The 16,877-nt window shown below is 45.8% G+C and overlaps 1 protein-coding gene across 3 annotated transcripts in view; it reads left to right on the forward strand.

Annotated features, from left to right (window-relative positions):
• The window catches only part of ZNF462 (zinc finger protein 462), a 148,767-nt gene extending 132,228 nt beyond the window's left edge, over positions 1-16,539 (forward strand). For all 3 annotated transcript variants that reach the window (XM_045296575.1, XM_004710962.2, XM_030887373.2), the window contains exons 11-13: positions 8,610-8,742; positions 14,297-14,420; positions 16,139-16,539. In XM_045296575.1, coding sequence (XP_045152510.1) covers positions 8,610-8,742; positions 14,297-14,420; positions 16,139-16,340 — 459 coding nt within the window. In that variant the 3' untranslated portion in view covers positions 16,341-16,539. The remainder of the gene's footprint in view (positions 1-8,609; positions 8,743-14,296; positions 14,421-16,138) is intronic.
• The last annotated feature ends 338 nt before the right edge of the window (positions 16,540-16,877 follow it).

Raw genomic sequence — 16,877 nt, forward strand, 5'->3', positions numbered from 1 at the left:
TCTCTCTCTCTCTCACACACACACACACACACACACACACACACACACAGGAATACCTGTCTCTAAATCCCATTTAGGATAATAGGAGTAGATGATGAAGATTTAACATTTGAATCCTGGGGTGGGAGGGTCAAACAAAACCTTGGCATTTTCTCACATTAAAAATATAGACCCACTTTTTTTAATAGATAAGAAAGTTTAAGTATTTACATACTTCGTTTGTGCTTTTTATGCTTGTGAAGTCCCTTTGCTAGTTTAAGGGACATAAAAATATATTATCTCTAACTTGGTGTGCTCATAAAATTGTCTTGTTCAGTATATTAAATGTAGAAGGATAGTCTTACTCAAGCAATCTGCATTCACTAATTGAATTTACTTAGAAATGTTTTCCATTTTTCATACCAATGGCGCCTTGGGCAAATGCACTCAGAGAACCTCCTGTCTTGCTTTTTTGCATATTTAGGCAAAATGGCAGAACTTGAAGCTCAGAGGGACTCACCACCATTTTCGTTATTCCTGTACAAGGGGTGCGCTTTCTGAACTCGTGAAACCCATTGTGGTCTCAACATCACATGGAACCTTTTGTTAGGAAAGAAGCTGAGAATGAAGGAAAAAAATTCTTCACCGATTCAAATCATAAAACACGCCTTTGGCCAAAATGTCTTTTTCATTATTCTTGTCGTTAGCTGCCACCACCCTCTGTACCACGGAACGAGACACCACCCAGGCCTGCACCATCTTCCCAATGGTTCTCATGTTTGAGCCCGTTGTTGCAGCCCCTGTGCCCGTCCGTCTCGTGGAAGGCCTTCTCCTTTTCTCCGCCCCTCCGCTGTACCGAGCATGATGTCCTTCCCCAAGGACTGCTCTCTCCTGCAAGCATGTCTGACATCCTTGCCTCTCAAGGGCCTGCTGGTGTATTTGTTGCAAGACAGAACTGCTTCTTCTTTTGGCAGTCCGTGATACGCTCAGTATCCTTCGCCATCACTGTAGTTCAAATGGAGTGATTTTTCTCTGGTCTTCCTTATTCAGTGTCCGACTTTCTTTTTTATTTCAATAAATCACTTTATTGGGGGTTCTTACAGCTCTTATAGCAATCCATACATCAATTGTATCAAGCACATATATGTACAGACGTTGCCATCACCATTTCCAAAACATTGTCTTTCTACTTGAGCCCTTGGTATCAGCTTCTGTTTTTTCCCCTCCCTCCCCCACCCTCGTGAACCCTTGATAATTAATAAACTGTTTTTATTTTCGTATTTTACCCCGTCTGCTGTCTCCCTTCACCCACGTTTCTGTTGTTCGTCCCCCTGGGGCAGGGGTTGTACTTCAATCATTGAGATCGGTTCCCCCTTTCTCCCCCTTCTCCCCCCACCTTCCTGAGGGATTTATCTGTTATCTGTACCAGTGTACGTGCTCTGGTCTCACCAGATTTACGAGATAGAACTGGGGTCTTGATAGTAGGTGGGAGGAAGCATTAAAGGACAAGAGGAATGTTGTGTTTCGTTGGTGCTATACTGCACACTGGCTTCCTTGTGACCCTTCTGTGAGGGGATCTCCAATAGTCTACAGATGGGCTTTGGGTCTCCATTCCAACCCCCCTCATTCGCATCGAAATGGTTGTTTTGAGTTTTTTATGCCTGATACCTGATCCATCAGTGACCAACTTTCAATGTATACGAGGCTATTGAAAGCACCATGGTTTGGATCAGGTTTAGCATAGTCCTCAAAGTAACATTCTGTTTTTCAACACTTTAAAGAGATCTTGTGTAGCAGACATACCCAATGCAATGTGTCCTGTGAACGCTTGACTGGTGCTTCTGTGAGCATTGATTGTGGATCCGAGCAAGACAATATCCCGGCCAACTTCAGCCTTTTCTCTTTTTATCAGGATGTTACGTCTTAGTCCAGGCTGCACTCCGTGGTCTCCGTCAGCACATGCCAAGACACCTCACGTGCAGTAGGCAAGGCTGTGTCATCTGCATATCCCAGGTTGTTAATAAGCCGTCTTCCAATCCTGATGCTGCATTCTTCTTCATATACTCCAGCTTCTCTGATTGTTTGCTCAGCATACAGGCTGAGTGTATATGGTGAGAGGATATACCCCTGGCGTACACCTTGCCTGATTTTAGACCGTGCAGTATTCCCTGGATCTTCTGTTCTCAGAAGTGCCTCTTGACACCTGTACAGGTTCCACACGAGCATGGTGAAGTGTTCTGGAATTCCCATCCTTCTCAAGCCTGTGCTTTTCATGCCTAATTCCATTTAACGAGGCACTAGCAGCTTGAATTTGACCACCTCTACGGACTTCTGCCCACCAAGGTTTCTCCTGATGATTATGTAGTTTCGTCATTACCTCTCCTCCTGTTCATGTTGCTACTTGGTCTGTCAGCCACAGCTTCTTGCCTGTATTTGGAAAACAGAGAACTGCAATGTGGAGGATCGAAAAGTGTGACCAATTGCTTGACAACCTTAGCAGAACCTCTCCGGGGCATATAAAAATGTTCTTTGTTTCAGCCTTTGAAGTTATTTGCTCACCTTTTCATGCACTCATTGCACCTACTGCACTCCTCCATAGGCCCCTGCTGCTTCTCTGCGGGGCACGATTTCATTCTTTGACTCAGACTCAACTGTTAACTGGTCTCTCTTGTCAGTGGGTGCAACTTTTTCAAAACTAGGAACCACCTTACAGCTAGGAAATTTTATTTATTTTTCAACTTGGTATTGTAAAGTGAGGGAAGATTACAGAGCAAGTAATCAGTTTGATGTTAAACAATTCATGCAAATGTTGTTTTATCTCATTCATTGTCTTCTCCTCCAAGTGCCGTGGCTTATCCCCCTTCCTCCCCATTCCCGTGGCCTTCTTTCCCCACCCGCTGAACTTTGCCCTTGAGTGGATGCTGCCCCTTTGATCTTAAATGGTTGGTTATTTTGACATAATGATGAGTTCAACTCAGAGCTAAAGGGTTCCTAAGGGCCATAGTCTTGGTAGTTCCACCAGTCCCTGTCTGGCCACTAATCTTTTTCTCATTTATGATTTTTGAGTTCGTTTCCATATTTTTTCTCCCATTCTATCCTGAGCAGTTGGTGGTAGCTGGTCACAGGGTTCGGGTTTTGAAGACAGATCTGTGTCTGGTCGGGCAGTCCAGGGGACTAACCATTTCCACGTGTCTTTCGATTGCCATCGCTCTTCTTTCCTCTGGACAGGGAGAAAGAAGTAACTACTGTGGATGGCTCCTCGAGAGCTTTGAAGACCCTCATAGCTACTCATAGAAGTAGTAGGTAGACCATCTTCCTTGTAACAATGTTACACCCATTGCCCTTGGTGTCTCCCGAGACTATAGACCTGAAGATGAGACGTTTGAAATGCTTCATTCTTTTCAAATAAGTGTAGTGCAGGGTCCATGTGCACCTTTGTCCCTCGGTTTGAGGTTCTGAAGTTGGCCAGCAACAGAATTCCACTTCTTAATAATGCCTCTGACTTCAATGTATTGAGTACTTGTGATAAGAGTTATGCTGTGATACTTAAAATTAGTTGAAACATTTTGTCTGGGTATTTTTCCGAAGTCAGGTCATGCAAAAAGAAGCATGTTTTCTTATTCCGATCCAGTGATTCTAAGAAGAAATGAGATATTCTCCTTGAATTCTATGTCCCCTACTCTTCTGAGCATTTTTAAGAGCATTTATTCTTAATACTCTCAGAAAGGTTTCTGTTTTGAAAAACAAAAATTCTTAAAGGACGTTATTGCTCAGTCCTGTTGCAGTATGCATTCAGCCAGTACCATGGATGAATTTTGACAAATAATTTCTCACTTCTGTATATGATGTGCATTATAGTAGGGAAGGTTTGTGCTATGTAAAGAAATGAGTTCTGGGCCTGTCTTGATCGTTTACTTAATTAGCGCTCTCCTTTCCTCCTCTACAAATGTGGAAGGTCTGTAAGAGCTAAGAGACACATGTAAAAGTGATTGGGTCCATTTTTAACATAAGCGGTACTGGTTAAATAGTGAAACAAAACCTTTTTGGAAAGCGTCCAATTTTATTCTCTCATTAACCATGTAGGTTTAAATCATGGTATACAAATCTTAAAGCCATATTACACTGTTATATCTATTTTACGATCTCCCACGGGTTTTCCTGCTACCTGTGAACTCAACTAACATTGACAAGATGACTGGCCGTACCCACTAGGCATCTAAAGCCAAGTAAGAAGTGGTCAGCATCCTAGAAGAGTGTTTGTTACAGACTTTTGTGGGGGTGTGAGGGTGGTGGTGGAACCAGTCATAAATTATTCAGACCTCTAGGAAAAAAGGTGAATTTCCTCTGATATGCCCCTTGTACCAACAAGAAGTTGGTGGTAACCAGCAACAGTAACGTAGTGGTAGGACCATGTCATCCAACTCTGCAATAGTGTAAATAGAACGAACCTCATACCCTTTGACGTCACCCTATAGCTTCACATTTGGAAATGCAGCCTACAGAAATAAAACTCAACATGAAAGAAAGGTTTATACGCGTATGCCACGAGGTTTATCACTGCATTCTTTTTCATAGTGAAAAACTAGACTTAGCCTAAGGGACAATCAGTCTTGGAAGAAATACAAACAGAGTACTCCTTCGAAGTGAAGCTGCAAGATTCAGCTGACTGACCTATCAGGAACAAAGAGTTGACTGCAAAGGGCTTCTCGGTTGAGAGAGTAGAGAAGCCAGCAAAACTTAGGGAGACCCTCAATGAGAGGGGCTGCTGGACTATCCTCAGCGATGGACGCAACACACCCATGGCCTCGAAGATGACTCTGTTCTGGGCAACTTTTCATTCTGTCCAATGCCAGGTCAGAGCCAACTTGGTGGTTCAAAGAACTGCAAAGCCACAGTATATCCACCTGCTGAAACATGAGTGACTGAAAGTCGTATTTATCCCATGCCAAGTGTACAGAGCAGGCCACAGACTTGGCTGTGGTAGCACGACAGCATGGGACGTGACCAGGAAGACAGACCAGCAGACCAGACTGGGAGAACTTGTTCATCGGCATCATATAGAGGTGACTGGACATCGACCCTTTTTGCTGTTTTCCAAAAACTTTGGTGAAGATGGGTATGTATGAAGAGTTCGCATTAAAATGGGGAAGTCCCCTAGGCAAGAGATGAGAACAGATTCCGCTCCAAATTTACTGACCAGAGTTTTCAAGTCCACAGAGGAGAGGCAAATCATAAATACTATCCCAGTGGAATGAGTTACAAAGTGGGGCAGAACATAGGGTGCTGTGGAAGCCTAGAGCAAGGATGTGTAACGGAGAAAGGGGTGAGGGGAGGCTGGAAGGGTGGAGCGAGGCTGGAAGACTGCAGGATTCTCCACGTAAGTGGGCAGGCTTGAGAAAGTTCTGTGCAGAAGGAATGGCGAGGGCACAGGCACGAGGTCAAGACCATCGCACAGTCAATGGCCCTCAGTGTGCGTGTGTGTGTGTGTGTGTGTGTGTGTGTGTGTGTGTGTGTGTGTGTGTTGGGGGTGGGGAGAGGGGGAGGAGTAAGGCAACTGGAGGGAAAGTGGGAGTGGGTGGAGATAAGATGATCAGGGCCATGTCAACCACAGTAAGGGATTTGGATTAGACCCTCAAAGGAATCAGAAACTGACGGGAACAGATTTAATTTTTTTTTTAACTGCACTGCCCCAAAACTGCTGAAAAATAAAATCTGTTAGCTTCAAAAAATTGTTAAAAATCATTGTGACCCTCGGGTAGATAAGAGAAAGGACCAGAGTAGCTGGTGGGAGCGCAGGGTGTTGCATCATCCGCGCACAAACAGGGGAGCCTCAGATGTGCAGAAGGAGCCCTCCTGGGTATTAGGATTGCGATCAGATTGCTGCGTGGAAGATTTCATATCTGGTCATCATCTAGCACTGTGCCTCGATTTTAGTTTGAAATCTTCTAATTATGTAGAAAGATGTCAGCGGAAAGCGCTTTAAAAACTGTAGCGATCTTCACGCTAAATCAGCCCGGGTTAGCCCTGTGTGAATACCTCGTCACAAAGATCATCTCATCAGGCATTATTCTGAAGATGTGCAGAACCCAAAATGTCCGGTGTTTTCCTGCGAAGGGGTGATGGTGATGGGAGAGTGGACAAATAAAGCCTTCCCCCAAAAAATAAGGAGGTAAAGCAAAACCAACCGAAATACACCTGTTGGCTTGGTGACTGGGCTCTCCTGGAGGGGCAGGGCAGCACATCTAACATGTGCTGGTACGCAGCAGGCGGCCATGTTGGCTAAGTGAGTGAATGAGAGGGTGGAAGCTACGAGACTAAAGCAGATATTTGCACATTCTAATTTGGATTCCGTGGTTTTGTCATTTTTTGTTTCCTGGTGACTGCCCACCCCACATGTCCTTTTCCCGTACCCACAGTTGCCCTGGTTACTAAAGATGGGAAGTGGGAGCGGATTGTCTGATTGGAGGTGGGAAGAGGGAATAAATACTTTTAAATTAAGCACATTTGAATTCTGGACTTGGGTCTTGGCAAACTATTAACCCGGAAAATGTTTATGTACATGTTTATTCCAAATGCTCTATCATTAAAATGTAGACTTGTGGATCCAAAAAGTATAAACGTACCATCTCCAGTATGTGTTGACAATGCTTCTTACGTGTCTTTCCAAAGTCAAATTCAGGAAAGATAGGGACATGCGTTTGTCAGTACTGCTGTGTTTTAGATACTATGCGGACTTCCTGTACACATCAGGACACTGAGGACATACATGTTAAGTAACTTTATGTCAGACTCTGAACTTGAACTGTAGTTCAAGTTAGACCGACTTCAAAGCCCGTGCTTGGACATAGGTCTGTCTGCATGAGTGAGACATGGTAAAGAAACCTCAGGTTGGAGAGGTGCTATAACAGTAGTTCATTGAAGACAGTTAATGTGCAAAACAAGGAGTTAATGTCCCTGAATGCTTAGCAGGGAGCTGGACAAAGACATTTTTTCCATCCATGTTGAATTGTTTTCGATGGCAACTGATTTTTGTGGATTTCAGTATTACAGAGGTCAAAGAACCAGCTGTTGTTCCTTTCAGAAGGGTCGTTTCCCCCTGAGTTTGGTGCCTCTTTGCTGGGGCTGTTTATTTGTTGGGACAGTCGGTAGCCTGTCGGACCTGATATTCTTAAGTCCCTTTCTTTCACATTTGTCACAGTCCGTGATGATGTTCCCATCTGCCTGGCATATGGAATTGGTGGTGGTGCTCGGCAAATCTTTTTTTTTTTCCACTGTGCGCCTAGAGAAAATTTTGGAATTGGCTTGTAAATTCTCTCTTGCCTCTCTTGTGCCCTCATTACACTCAGTGTCTCTACTGTAGCAGCAATGGAAATTTGCTTTGGATTCTAATTCATGATGTTGTCTCTTCCATCCTTACTGACCTGTGATCCTGGGGAGGCCCGACCAGGTCTCATTCATCTTTGTATGCTCCCTCCCCGCGCCCCCAGTGGAAGGTTGACGCCTTACCCAGAGGAGTCATTCCATTGACCTGAGTCCAATGCTAACTTGTCACTCCAGATCATTCTATGTCTGCAGCCCTAGAGGTTCTGGAAACAGATGAAAAAAGGAAGGTAAATGTTAGGCTACTATTGCTATGAGAAACCCAAACTGATGATTATTAATCATTTTTCTTAATGTGGATTTTTATTCCTTTCGGGTGATCCGTTGAGGAAAATTCGGTTCTCCCATTTTTCTAACATTCTGTATAAATAAAAGACAGCCATCGCTACCATTTTAAAAGGCTTTGGGGGATCTGTCACCTAGGTTTTTCTCAAGTTAATCCAAGCCTTGAAAAATAGTCGACTTGTCTGCTTCAAAAGCAGCAGTAGCACAAGTAATTTTAACCTTGCCTTCCATTTGAAACTAGAGTTAAGAATCTAGTTTATAGTTATATCTGAGTTCAAACGAGATCGCTTCAGCCCTCTAGTTGATAGGGGCATGAAAGGGGTTGTGGTCGATGCTCCGTGTGTTTAGGATGTTCACAGGACCTCGTTGCTTCCAAAAGCATTTCAAGCTTGGGTAAATTATGAAACAGATACCTTAGAATGAAATAAATGATCAAGCCCTGCTGTGTACCCAAACCTTTGCGATATATTTTCCTTCCTACTGTCTGTTAAACCAGTTAGCACGGAGTTCATTACCACTCATGAGGACACCAGGAAGAATGATATGTCAGGCCAGAACTCTGTATGACCCATAGCTTTTCGATGACTGGTTATTCTAAAGTAGAGTGCCCGTCCAATGGTGCTTGCGGGTAGATTCGACTATTTGGTTAGTGGCTGAGTACCTTATTGTTTGCTCTGGGAATTCCTACTAATTAATATCTCATCCCTTTTTAACACGTTTGATAAAGAAGTTCCAGCGTTGACTGTCCCTGTGAACTGTGGGAGAGAAGGGCAGTGACACCTCAAAGCATTGATGAAAAGGACCTCTTAGGTGGCATTGTTGTTTGATCCTTTTTTAGAGGGAGAAATCAGTCATAGGAATACGATGTTGGAAAGGTGGCTCCCTCTACCTTGGGCTACCCATCCCGTTTAGTCTGTCACTCTTCACTCACTCCATCCTTCCATCACTTGTTTGGGCCTTTTCAGGTCAGCCGGAACTTTGAGCTGGTCGGACGGGTGAACTTGGATCAGCTGGAACAGATGAAGGAAAAAATGGAGAGCTCAAGCAGTGAGGATGAAGACAAGGAGGAGGAAATGAACAGCAAGGCTGAAGACAGAGGTTAGTGTCATTCCTGCCTGTGTAGTCCCAGATGGCAGCCAGCACGTCCATGGCGAGGCAGAAGGGAAGCAGGAGGTTGTTCTAGGAGTAACAGAAGGAGTGATTCTTCTTAGTTAAGGAACGGAACAGGCTGACTTAGGAAACTCTTCAGGGGCAATGTCATTGGAAACTATTACCAGTTATAGAAACCCCAAGGAAAAGAGGTATTTTCTATTTGTCTATAGATACATGTTTGTTAACACACACACACACACACACACACACACACACACACACCATAGGTGGCAGTTTAAAATGCCTTGCATATATGTGGGAATCTTCAGAATAAAGACAGGCAGACAGTTCAACTGGTGAGAATGTAAACCTATCGAGGAATAAGAATGAACTTCCAGCTGAAAGCTTATTTAACTCTGGGCTGCTGGGGCGCCTACTCTGGGGGTTAGAGAGAGACTACAAACAGCCTGAGCCCTCTCCATATGTCTCTGCTTGGTCTGCTTCAATTCCCTTGATGCTTGGTTTCTGATTTGTAAAGGAGGAACAAGAAAAAACCACTGCTTTCATTCAATTGTATAGTTATAGGATAACTTGGGAAGGTTTCCTGGGGCTTTTGTATTGTTATATGCAACTTCTTGTGTGTCTACAACTATATAAAAATAAGGTGTTTATTTCTTTCCTCCCTCCCCAAAAGTATATTTGGGTGTCGATATACATTTAGAGGGTCTATCATTGGTTTTCTTTATTGTTCGACATGGAATATTGAGGAAATCTATAAAATGCATATAGGAAAATAGGTTGGCATCTATTGCAAGTTTATCAAAAGTATATGGGGCATATAAACTTGATTAATAAACATTAAACCCAAACCAACTCCATCGCCATCGAGTCGACTCCCCACTTGTAGTAATTCTCTGCGAGGTTTCTAGGAGTGAACATCTTAGTGGGAGCAGACAGCCTTCCCATTGTTCTGTGGGGCAGCTGATAAGTTTGAACCGGTGACTGTGCTGTTGTCATTGAGGATCATTATGTGCCAGGCTTGGTGTTGGTGGCTTTTCTATGGCTTCAGTCTTGTGTACAGGAATCTGCAGGCAGCTTGCCTGTGTTTTACATCTAGTTCCACTACAACTTATTTACTGTATGACTGGGGAAATTATTTCTCGTCATCATTCATAAAATACTAGTAATAATACCATCTACATTGTACAGTTCTTATAAAGATTAAATAAGGTTGTGTTAGTCTGGGTAGACTAGAGAAACAAATTCATAAACACGCATCTGTATATAAGGGAGAGGTTTATATACAAGAGCAATTGAACATTGAGAAAACATCCCAGTCCAGATCAAGTCCATAAGCCCGACATTAGCCCATATGTCCAATATCAATCCATAAAGTCCTTTTCAGACCCACAGAAAACATGCAATGATGCCGAATGCAGGACAATCACAGACCAGTGGGTAGGAAGTCTTTGGATCCAGTAGCGTTGTAAACATCTCAGTGCTGGCAGGGGTCTCTACTTGGCTTCTCCAGCTTTAGAATTCTTGTCAGCTGCAGTGTCTCCCAGGGAAGTCAGCAGAGAGAGAAGTGTCTCCTGCCTCCAAGGAGGAAGTACCAGACTTCCCAGCATCCTCAGGAGAAGGCCATCCCCACACAGAAGTCTCATTGCCTGTGTCCCGATTGACAGCCTAGCCTCCACCTCTGCACTCTTAATCCTCTCAAATTGACAATTATATAACTACCACAAAGATAATGCATAAGACAACCTTAATGCAAAACTCTCAAAAGCTCACTGCCCTTGAGTTGATGCCCAGTGACCCTATAGGATGGAGTAGCACTGTCCCCATGGGTTTCCCACACAGGAACTCTTTTGGTGAGTAGAAAGCCTTCCCTTTTTCCTGCAGAGCGGAGGGTGGTTTCTAATTGCCCACCTGTCGGTCCGCAGCCCAGTGCTCAGCTACTATGCCACCAGGGCTCCTAGCTGTTAACCCTGCGGTGGAGATGGGATTTTTGTCACTGAAGAACTTGTCCAAAGTGAAAATCCCCTGGGGGTTGGTTGGAGATCTTCCAGCTCCAAAGCCAAGACCTCTACTGTTGTCCATGCCAGTCACCTGGTCCTGGAGACTGGACTATCCTTCCTTACAGGGAATATGTGGATTTGGAAATCTGTGGTCTACTTTTGCAAAATATCTTTTGTTTTCCCTGCTCTGTTAGTCCACAAGCCTAAAGAAGTCTACTTGGCAGCCATTGACTTCCAGGGCACTCACTGGTCCTTCCTCCGTTCCCTTCATCCCTGTGCCCCACCCCTAAACCCTGGCTTTGCCAGCTTGAAATATCAACAATCGAGAAGTTGACTGGTAGCGCTCTGCGGTAAAGTCACAACTATTGTTCAATGAACCCGTATTATCAGGAAAACGGCGGTGGTCTAAGTATGGATTTGCCCTTTCTTGGGATTTTCACCAATACCATTTTCCTAGTGATGAATTTTTTTTTGAGTTTTTGTTTCGGTTTTTTTCATCATTTTATTGGGGGCTCATGCAACTCTTATCACAATCCATACATAAATTGTATAAAGCACATTTGTACATTCGTTGCCCTTATCATTCTCAAAACATTTGCTCTCCACGTAAGCCCCTGGCATCAGCTCCTCATTTTTTCCCCATCCCTCCCCTCTTCATCCATCCTGGATTCCTGTGTTTCCAGTTCTTATCGGTACCAGTGTACATCCTCTGGTCTAGCCGGATTTGTAAGGTAGAATTGGGATCATGATAGTGGGGGGGCTTAGTGATGAATTTTTAATATCGGTGGCCTGTTACCAGAGTGTTCTGAGAGAGGGGTGCTTTCTACAGCTGCTCTAAAGCTACAGGCTTCCTCCCGATGCTCTGGGTACCGCTGGTCCTTCCGAAGATAAATGATTCCTCGTTGGATATGAAGGCATTTTAATCTCTAAACCTGAACATGTGATTTTAGAGGCTGTAAGCCCTGCAGAGGCCAGAGCTCTTTGTCGTCTTGTGCTCCCTGGCAAAAACAAACCACCTAGAAAATCAGACGAAAGCAAGATAGCAGAAGAGGCGCAGCGGGCACCAGGCAAGGTTCCTTCTGCGGAGCTTCTTTGGCTTCTTTCTTTGCTGCGCGGAGGCATCGGACCAGCTTGGTGGACTAGAGAGAACTTCTTGGTCTCTGATTGCTTCTTGCCGGAAAGTGTGGCATCGACATTCATGAGCCTTAACCACATAGGGGGGGAAACATAGTCCTCAGGGCGGAGAGGCATGTATTCCTGTCCTGGAGGGTGGAGATTTACATGAATAACTTCCAGTAATGTTAATGGGAATTACAAGCCTAAGCCTCCCCCCACCCCCACCCCCCATGGGGTGCATTGAAAGAACAGCCTCCTTTGTCCCTTCCCCTTTGAATAGACCTAGAGCCCTGTTCCACCATATAGGTATGCTCTTGCCAAGAAGAAGGGAATGGCACACAATAGGCTGGGTGGGTTTTTGTGGGGGGTTTTGTTAGACATTCTGTCTTCCAGGAGTAGAGCGAGCGGGGTGCTTTGGCACGATTCTCTGGGACAGGGCACGAGTGGCCCGATGGCAGGATGAAACGGCATGAGCTGTTGGGTAGAAAGATGACCGATTCCCATTTCCTAAGAGCAAAGGCACAAGTCTCGGCAGATCCCCCTTCCTCTGGGGGTGGTGCACGCTTTCATCAGACTCCTCCTTGGGAAAGGAGGGATCCCCACGTCCTTTCTAACCAGGGAGCAGGAGAGAGCGCTGACCTGGGGACAAACTGCAGGTCCTGCCCAGGAAAACTCGGAGGGAATTTGAAAGAGAAGAAACGAGGCATGAAGAAATCCAACTGGAGCCAAGCCTCCCCTCCCCTCCCCCTCTCATTATGCAGCTGGGGAGGAGTCAGGGAGGCATTCTGTGGATTTCTTGCCCAAGATAATCCCTGCTAAGGAATTAATGCGCGGAGCAGATGGTGCTGTCTCATTTCCAATGAAAAGAATCAAGGAAGATGGTCTGTGCAATTATTTTTAATGGCTTGTGGGGTGATCTCCTTAATTTGTGAGAAAATGTTTCATCTTTTGTTAAAAACCGGCCCCATTCACCGAGCTTGTGTGTGTGTGTGTGTGTGTGTGTGTGTGTGTGTGTGTGTGTGTGCGCAGATTAAAGCAGCACAGAAAACACCTCTCCTGTTAACGTCGCTGGTAGGGCGGGATGGGTCTCAGGGAGGAGCCATCTTTCTGTGACATCCTGTCCGAGCGGGCACAGAGGGGTAAGGTCAGATCGGTGGAGACACTCAGCATTTCGGTGTGCGCTTCCCTCGCTTTGCAGCGTGGCTGCAGAACCGTCTGGCCCCTGCTGTTTATTGCCCACGTGAAGATCTGGCCTCTGTGGTTTAATGAAAGACCATACGGGCTTGGGACTCGGGACGACACAAAGGCCATCTAAGCCCTCGTCTTGGAGTCTGCCAGGAGGAGTGGCCTCGAAACCATTAGCCAGCCAGTCCACATTTATCAGTCAGCCCCCTAACGTGTGCCCAGCACCATGGAGGAGGAAGCAAAACGACAGTCAATATTTGATGCCGACCACAGCCCTGCCCAGAAATGACTGTACAGCCCACGTTCATGAATCCCTCCCATTGTGAAGGACCTGTTGGGTCGCCGGCCAGGATCCCGTGCTAGTGGCAGACATGCCTTCACACTGTTGCTCTTTGCTGCCCTAAAGTTGCAACCCCCTGCACTATAGAACGAAATTCCTGCAGGTGCTGCACCATCCCTCCCCATGATCGGTTTGTAAATCAAATGGTTGCGATCCATAGCATGTTCTTTGGCAGACGTGCGGAGCTAGAATCACCAGCCCTCAGCTTCCTAGAGTCCACCTCCATCTGGAAGTTCTACTGATGCCTATTTGACATGCTGGGTGACTGTCCCGCATGGAAGGCAACAATGCTACCAGGGTCCATATGCCCAGAATTCACACACATGCCAGCTCCTTTGCTCCTGGGTCCCCTTCAGTGCTCATCACCACCCGTGGAAGGTGTTGACAGGGAGGTCCATGCCAGGTGACCACAGACCTGGACCTTTGGGCTTACTTGAAAGGAATTAAAACTCTGAAGTCTTCTATGAAGATCCTGGTCTACTCCCCTCAGAAGCTTGGATTCTTTGTAGTGTATAAAGATAAAAACTTATGTTGTCAGATTCTGAGAAATGAGCAAGTGCTAACCAGTGAGACCCAGCGGGGAAAGATGTGGTAGGGAGAATGCTTCTGTGCCTGGGGGTGGGAAGATGGAAGGGGTTCTTTGGCAATAGAGACACAGATGATTTGTCATGGAAGCTGTTATGGAAGTGAGCAGAAATGGGGAAATGTGGGGCAGAAGCCAGGAATAGTTAGTATACAGGAGACACCCTCAGGGGGACACGTTAAGTAGCAGAAAAAGGGAAGAATCTGGAAATTGCTTTGACAAGTGGAGGTAGGCAAGGGGAGGTTCCTAAAGATTGCTGATGGGTCTGTTCTACCTCCTCACACAGCACACAACTCACATTTCTGCTTCTCCTCACAGATCTTATGAGGTTTTCTGATCGTGGGACTGCTGTTAACCCTGAGAAGCGTTTTCCATGTGAATTCTGTGGACGGGCGTTTTCGCAGGGCTCCGAGTGGGAAAGGCATGTGCTGAGGCACGGAATGTAAGTGGAAGCACCCCAAAACACCTCTTCCCCTCCCCGAGTGGGGGTGGGAGGGAGATCAGGGTCTTTCTTTGCTCCCCCGACAACACATAGCTCCTCAATGCCATGTCTCTGGGCTATGGGAGGAGAGGCAATTGTGAAGAGCCAGACCTCTCCTTTCCCGATGGTCTTTAGCGTGGTCAAACTCATCTCTGTGAATGACGTCCCCCGGGAGCCCATGTGTAGATGTAGAGCAAGATCTCCAGCCAGTATCCCTTCAGCCTTCCTTAGCATGACATATTCTGATAGAGCACTGGAGGGGGTGTCAGAAGTCCTGGCTTCTGTTCCTGACTTGTTCCCTGGGGGACCTTGAATAATCCCGGCACCTCATGGTGCCTTTAATGTTCTCTACCTGGGGACAGAGCCAACTTCTACCTGCCTTCCAGGTAGGTGGGAGCACACCTATGAAACAATACTTACAGGATCCTTGAACATAGTCGCACCTCCTTAGACAGGCACAGAAAGAACCCAGGTGTGGCTCATTTCCGGAGAGGCTGCCTCAGGAATTCTTGACTACAGAGTATAAAATTAAGCTTCCCCAGATGTGGGTACTATCGTAAGAGTTCTTGTTGCTTATTTACATGGTTGTTTCCCCCCACCCCCCACTCCCCGGGCTTGTCCAATCCTCTGAGTTGCTCTTTCAGTTTTAATAACTATTATTAATACCAAACTTCTGCCTTTGAACATAAGATAATTCTTGCTGTTACCACTTATGGCCAGTAGAGAGTTGGTAGAAGAATACTGTGCTCGGGCTCTAGAAATAAATCAGGGGTCCTCAAACTTTTTAAACCGGGGGCCAGTTCACTGTCCCTCAGACCATTGGAGGGCCGGATGATAGTTTAAAAAGAAACTATGAACAAATCCCTATGCACACTGGACCAGTCAGCTGCTAAGCAGGACAGGCAGCGGCAGCAAAAACACCCGACAGAGCGGATAAATGTCCTGGGGGGGGGCTGCATGTGGCCCGTGGGCCGTAGTTTGAGGACCCCTGAAATAAATCATGGCATAATGCAGCGGTTCTCAACCTGTGGGTCGCAACCCTTTTGGGAGGTCAAAAGACCCTTTCACAGGGGTAGCCCGATTCATAACAGTAGCAAAATGACACTTATGAAATAACAACAAAAATAATTTTACGGTTGGGGGTCACCACATGAGGAACTGTATGAAAGGGTCGTGGCATTAGGAAGATTGAGAACCGCGGGCATAATGGATACATTTCATGGTGGTTATTTTTGTAGGTATAATTCTTTACAACGATGCCAGAACTACCTGCTTTAAGCCCTAATGTGCAGCAAGGATAACTCACTGCCTTGGCGTCTCCCCCATATGGGTCAGCTTTTTTGTTTCCAGGGGCTGGTGTTTCAGAAGTAGCTCATCAGACCTTTTTCCTAAGGCCCCTCTGGGGAGACTTGAATCCCCAACCTCTTGGCTAATAAGCAAGCAAGTGAACCTTTCATAATGCTACCCAGGGACTTCATAGTGAGAATAAACTGCTCTTGCTTTAGTTGGATGCCCATGGCGTTAGTTCAGAGGTAACCTCAAGACCTTCGTGGGATCAGGGGGACAAACAAACAAGCAGTAGAGTCTTCTTCCCACCCACACCCCCCATTCTTAGTTAGTTAGGAGGAAAAAAATGTTACTCATCTACAAATGCCTCTTGTGCACATGTTCTGTTCTAGGGCTTTGAATGATCTCAAGCAGGTTAGCCGAGAAGACATCCACACGAAAGACATGGAAGACGGTGTCCAGATGCCTTCCATAGAGAAGGACGAGGACGAGCCTCTGGGGATAGACTTTACTCTCAAGAGCGAAACAGTAGCCATCTGTGTGGTAGCTGCCGACAAGTCTCTCCTGGAGAACGCAGAGGCCAAAAATGAATAAGCGGTTGGTGAAATTCCTACTCAAAGCTTACTTGAACAGTGATGAAAAGGCGGGTGGGCCGGCTTGGGCTTGAGAAAGGGAGGGTCCGAAAAAGAGAAGACAGAAACAAAGCTGCTTTTTAGGACTGAACAATCTATTTTCAAAGCACTGGTACCTTTGTGAATGAGTCTGTAAATTAAAGTTATTTAAATGGTTGGAATATGTGGCTCCTTTCCATCACTGCACCCTTTCTTCTGGATCTTCGTCGCCGCAGAAGTTCCATTTGCTGCGGAATCTGGAAGCGCCTCCTGTGCCCCCGGTGTGCTCTTGGGGGTCTCGGACAGAATGTGGCGGACAGACAGACACTCCGTGACCACCGAAGATTCCTTCTCCGAGGGGAACAACTTTTTAACGCACGACTTTTGGTGCGTTTTTCTAGTTTTAATACCTTAAGCTTTTTCAAGACCTAACTGCAGCCGCTTTGGGGAAAAAAAGCAAAACAAAAACAAAACACAAAAACTGCTTTGCATAAAACAGTCACCTGTTTCCTAGTACCTC

This window comes from Echinops telfairi, unplaced genomic scaffold (genome assembly GCF_000313985.2).
Source record: "Echinops telfairi isolate 266 unplaced genomic scaffold, ASM31398v2 ScPeMD7_7410;HRSCAF=8448, whole genome shotgun sequence".
NCBI lineage: Eukaryota > Metazoa > Chordata > Mammalia > Afrosoricida > Tenrecidae > Echinops > Echinops telfairi.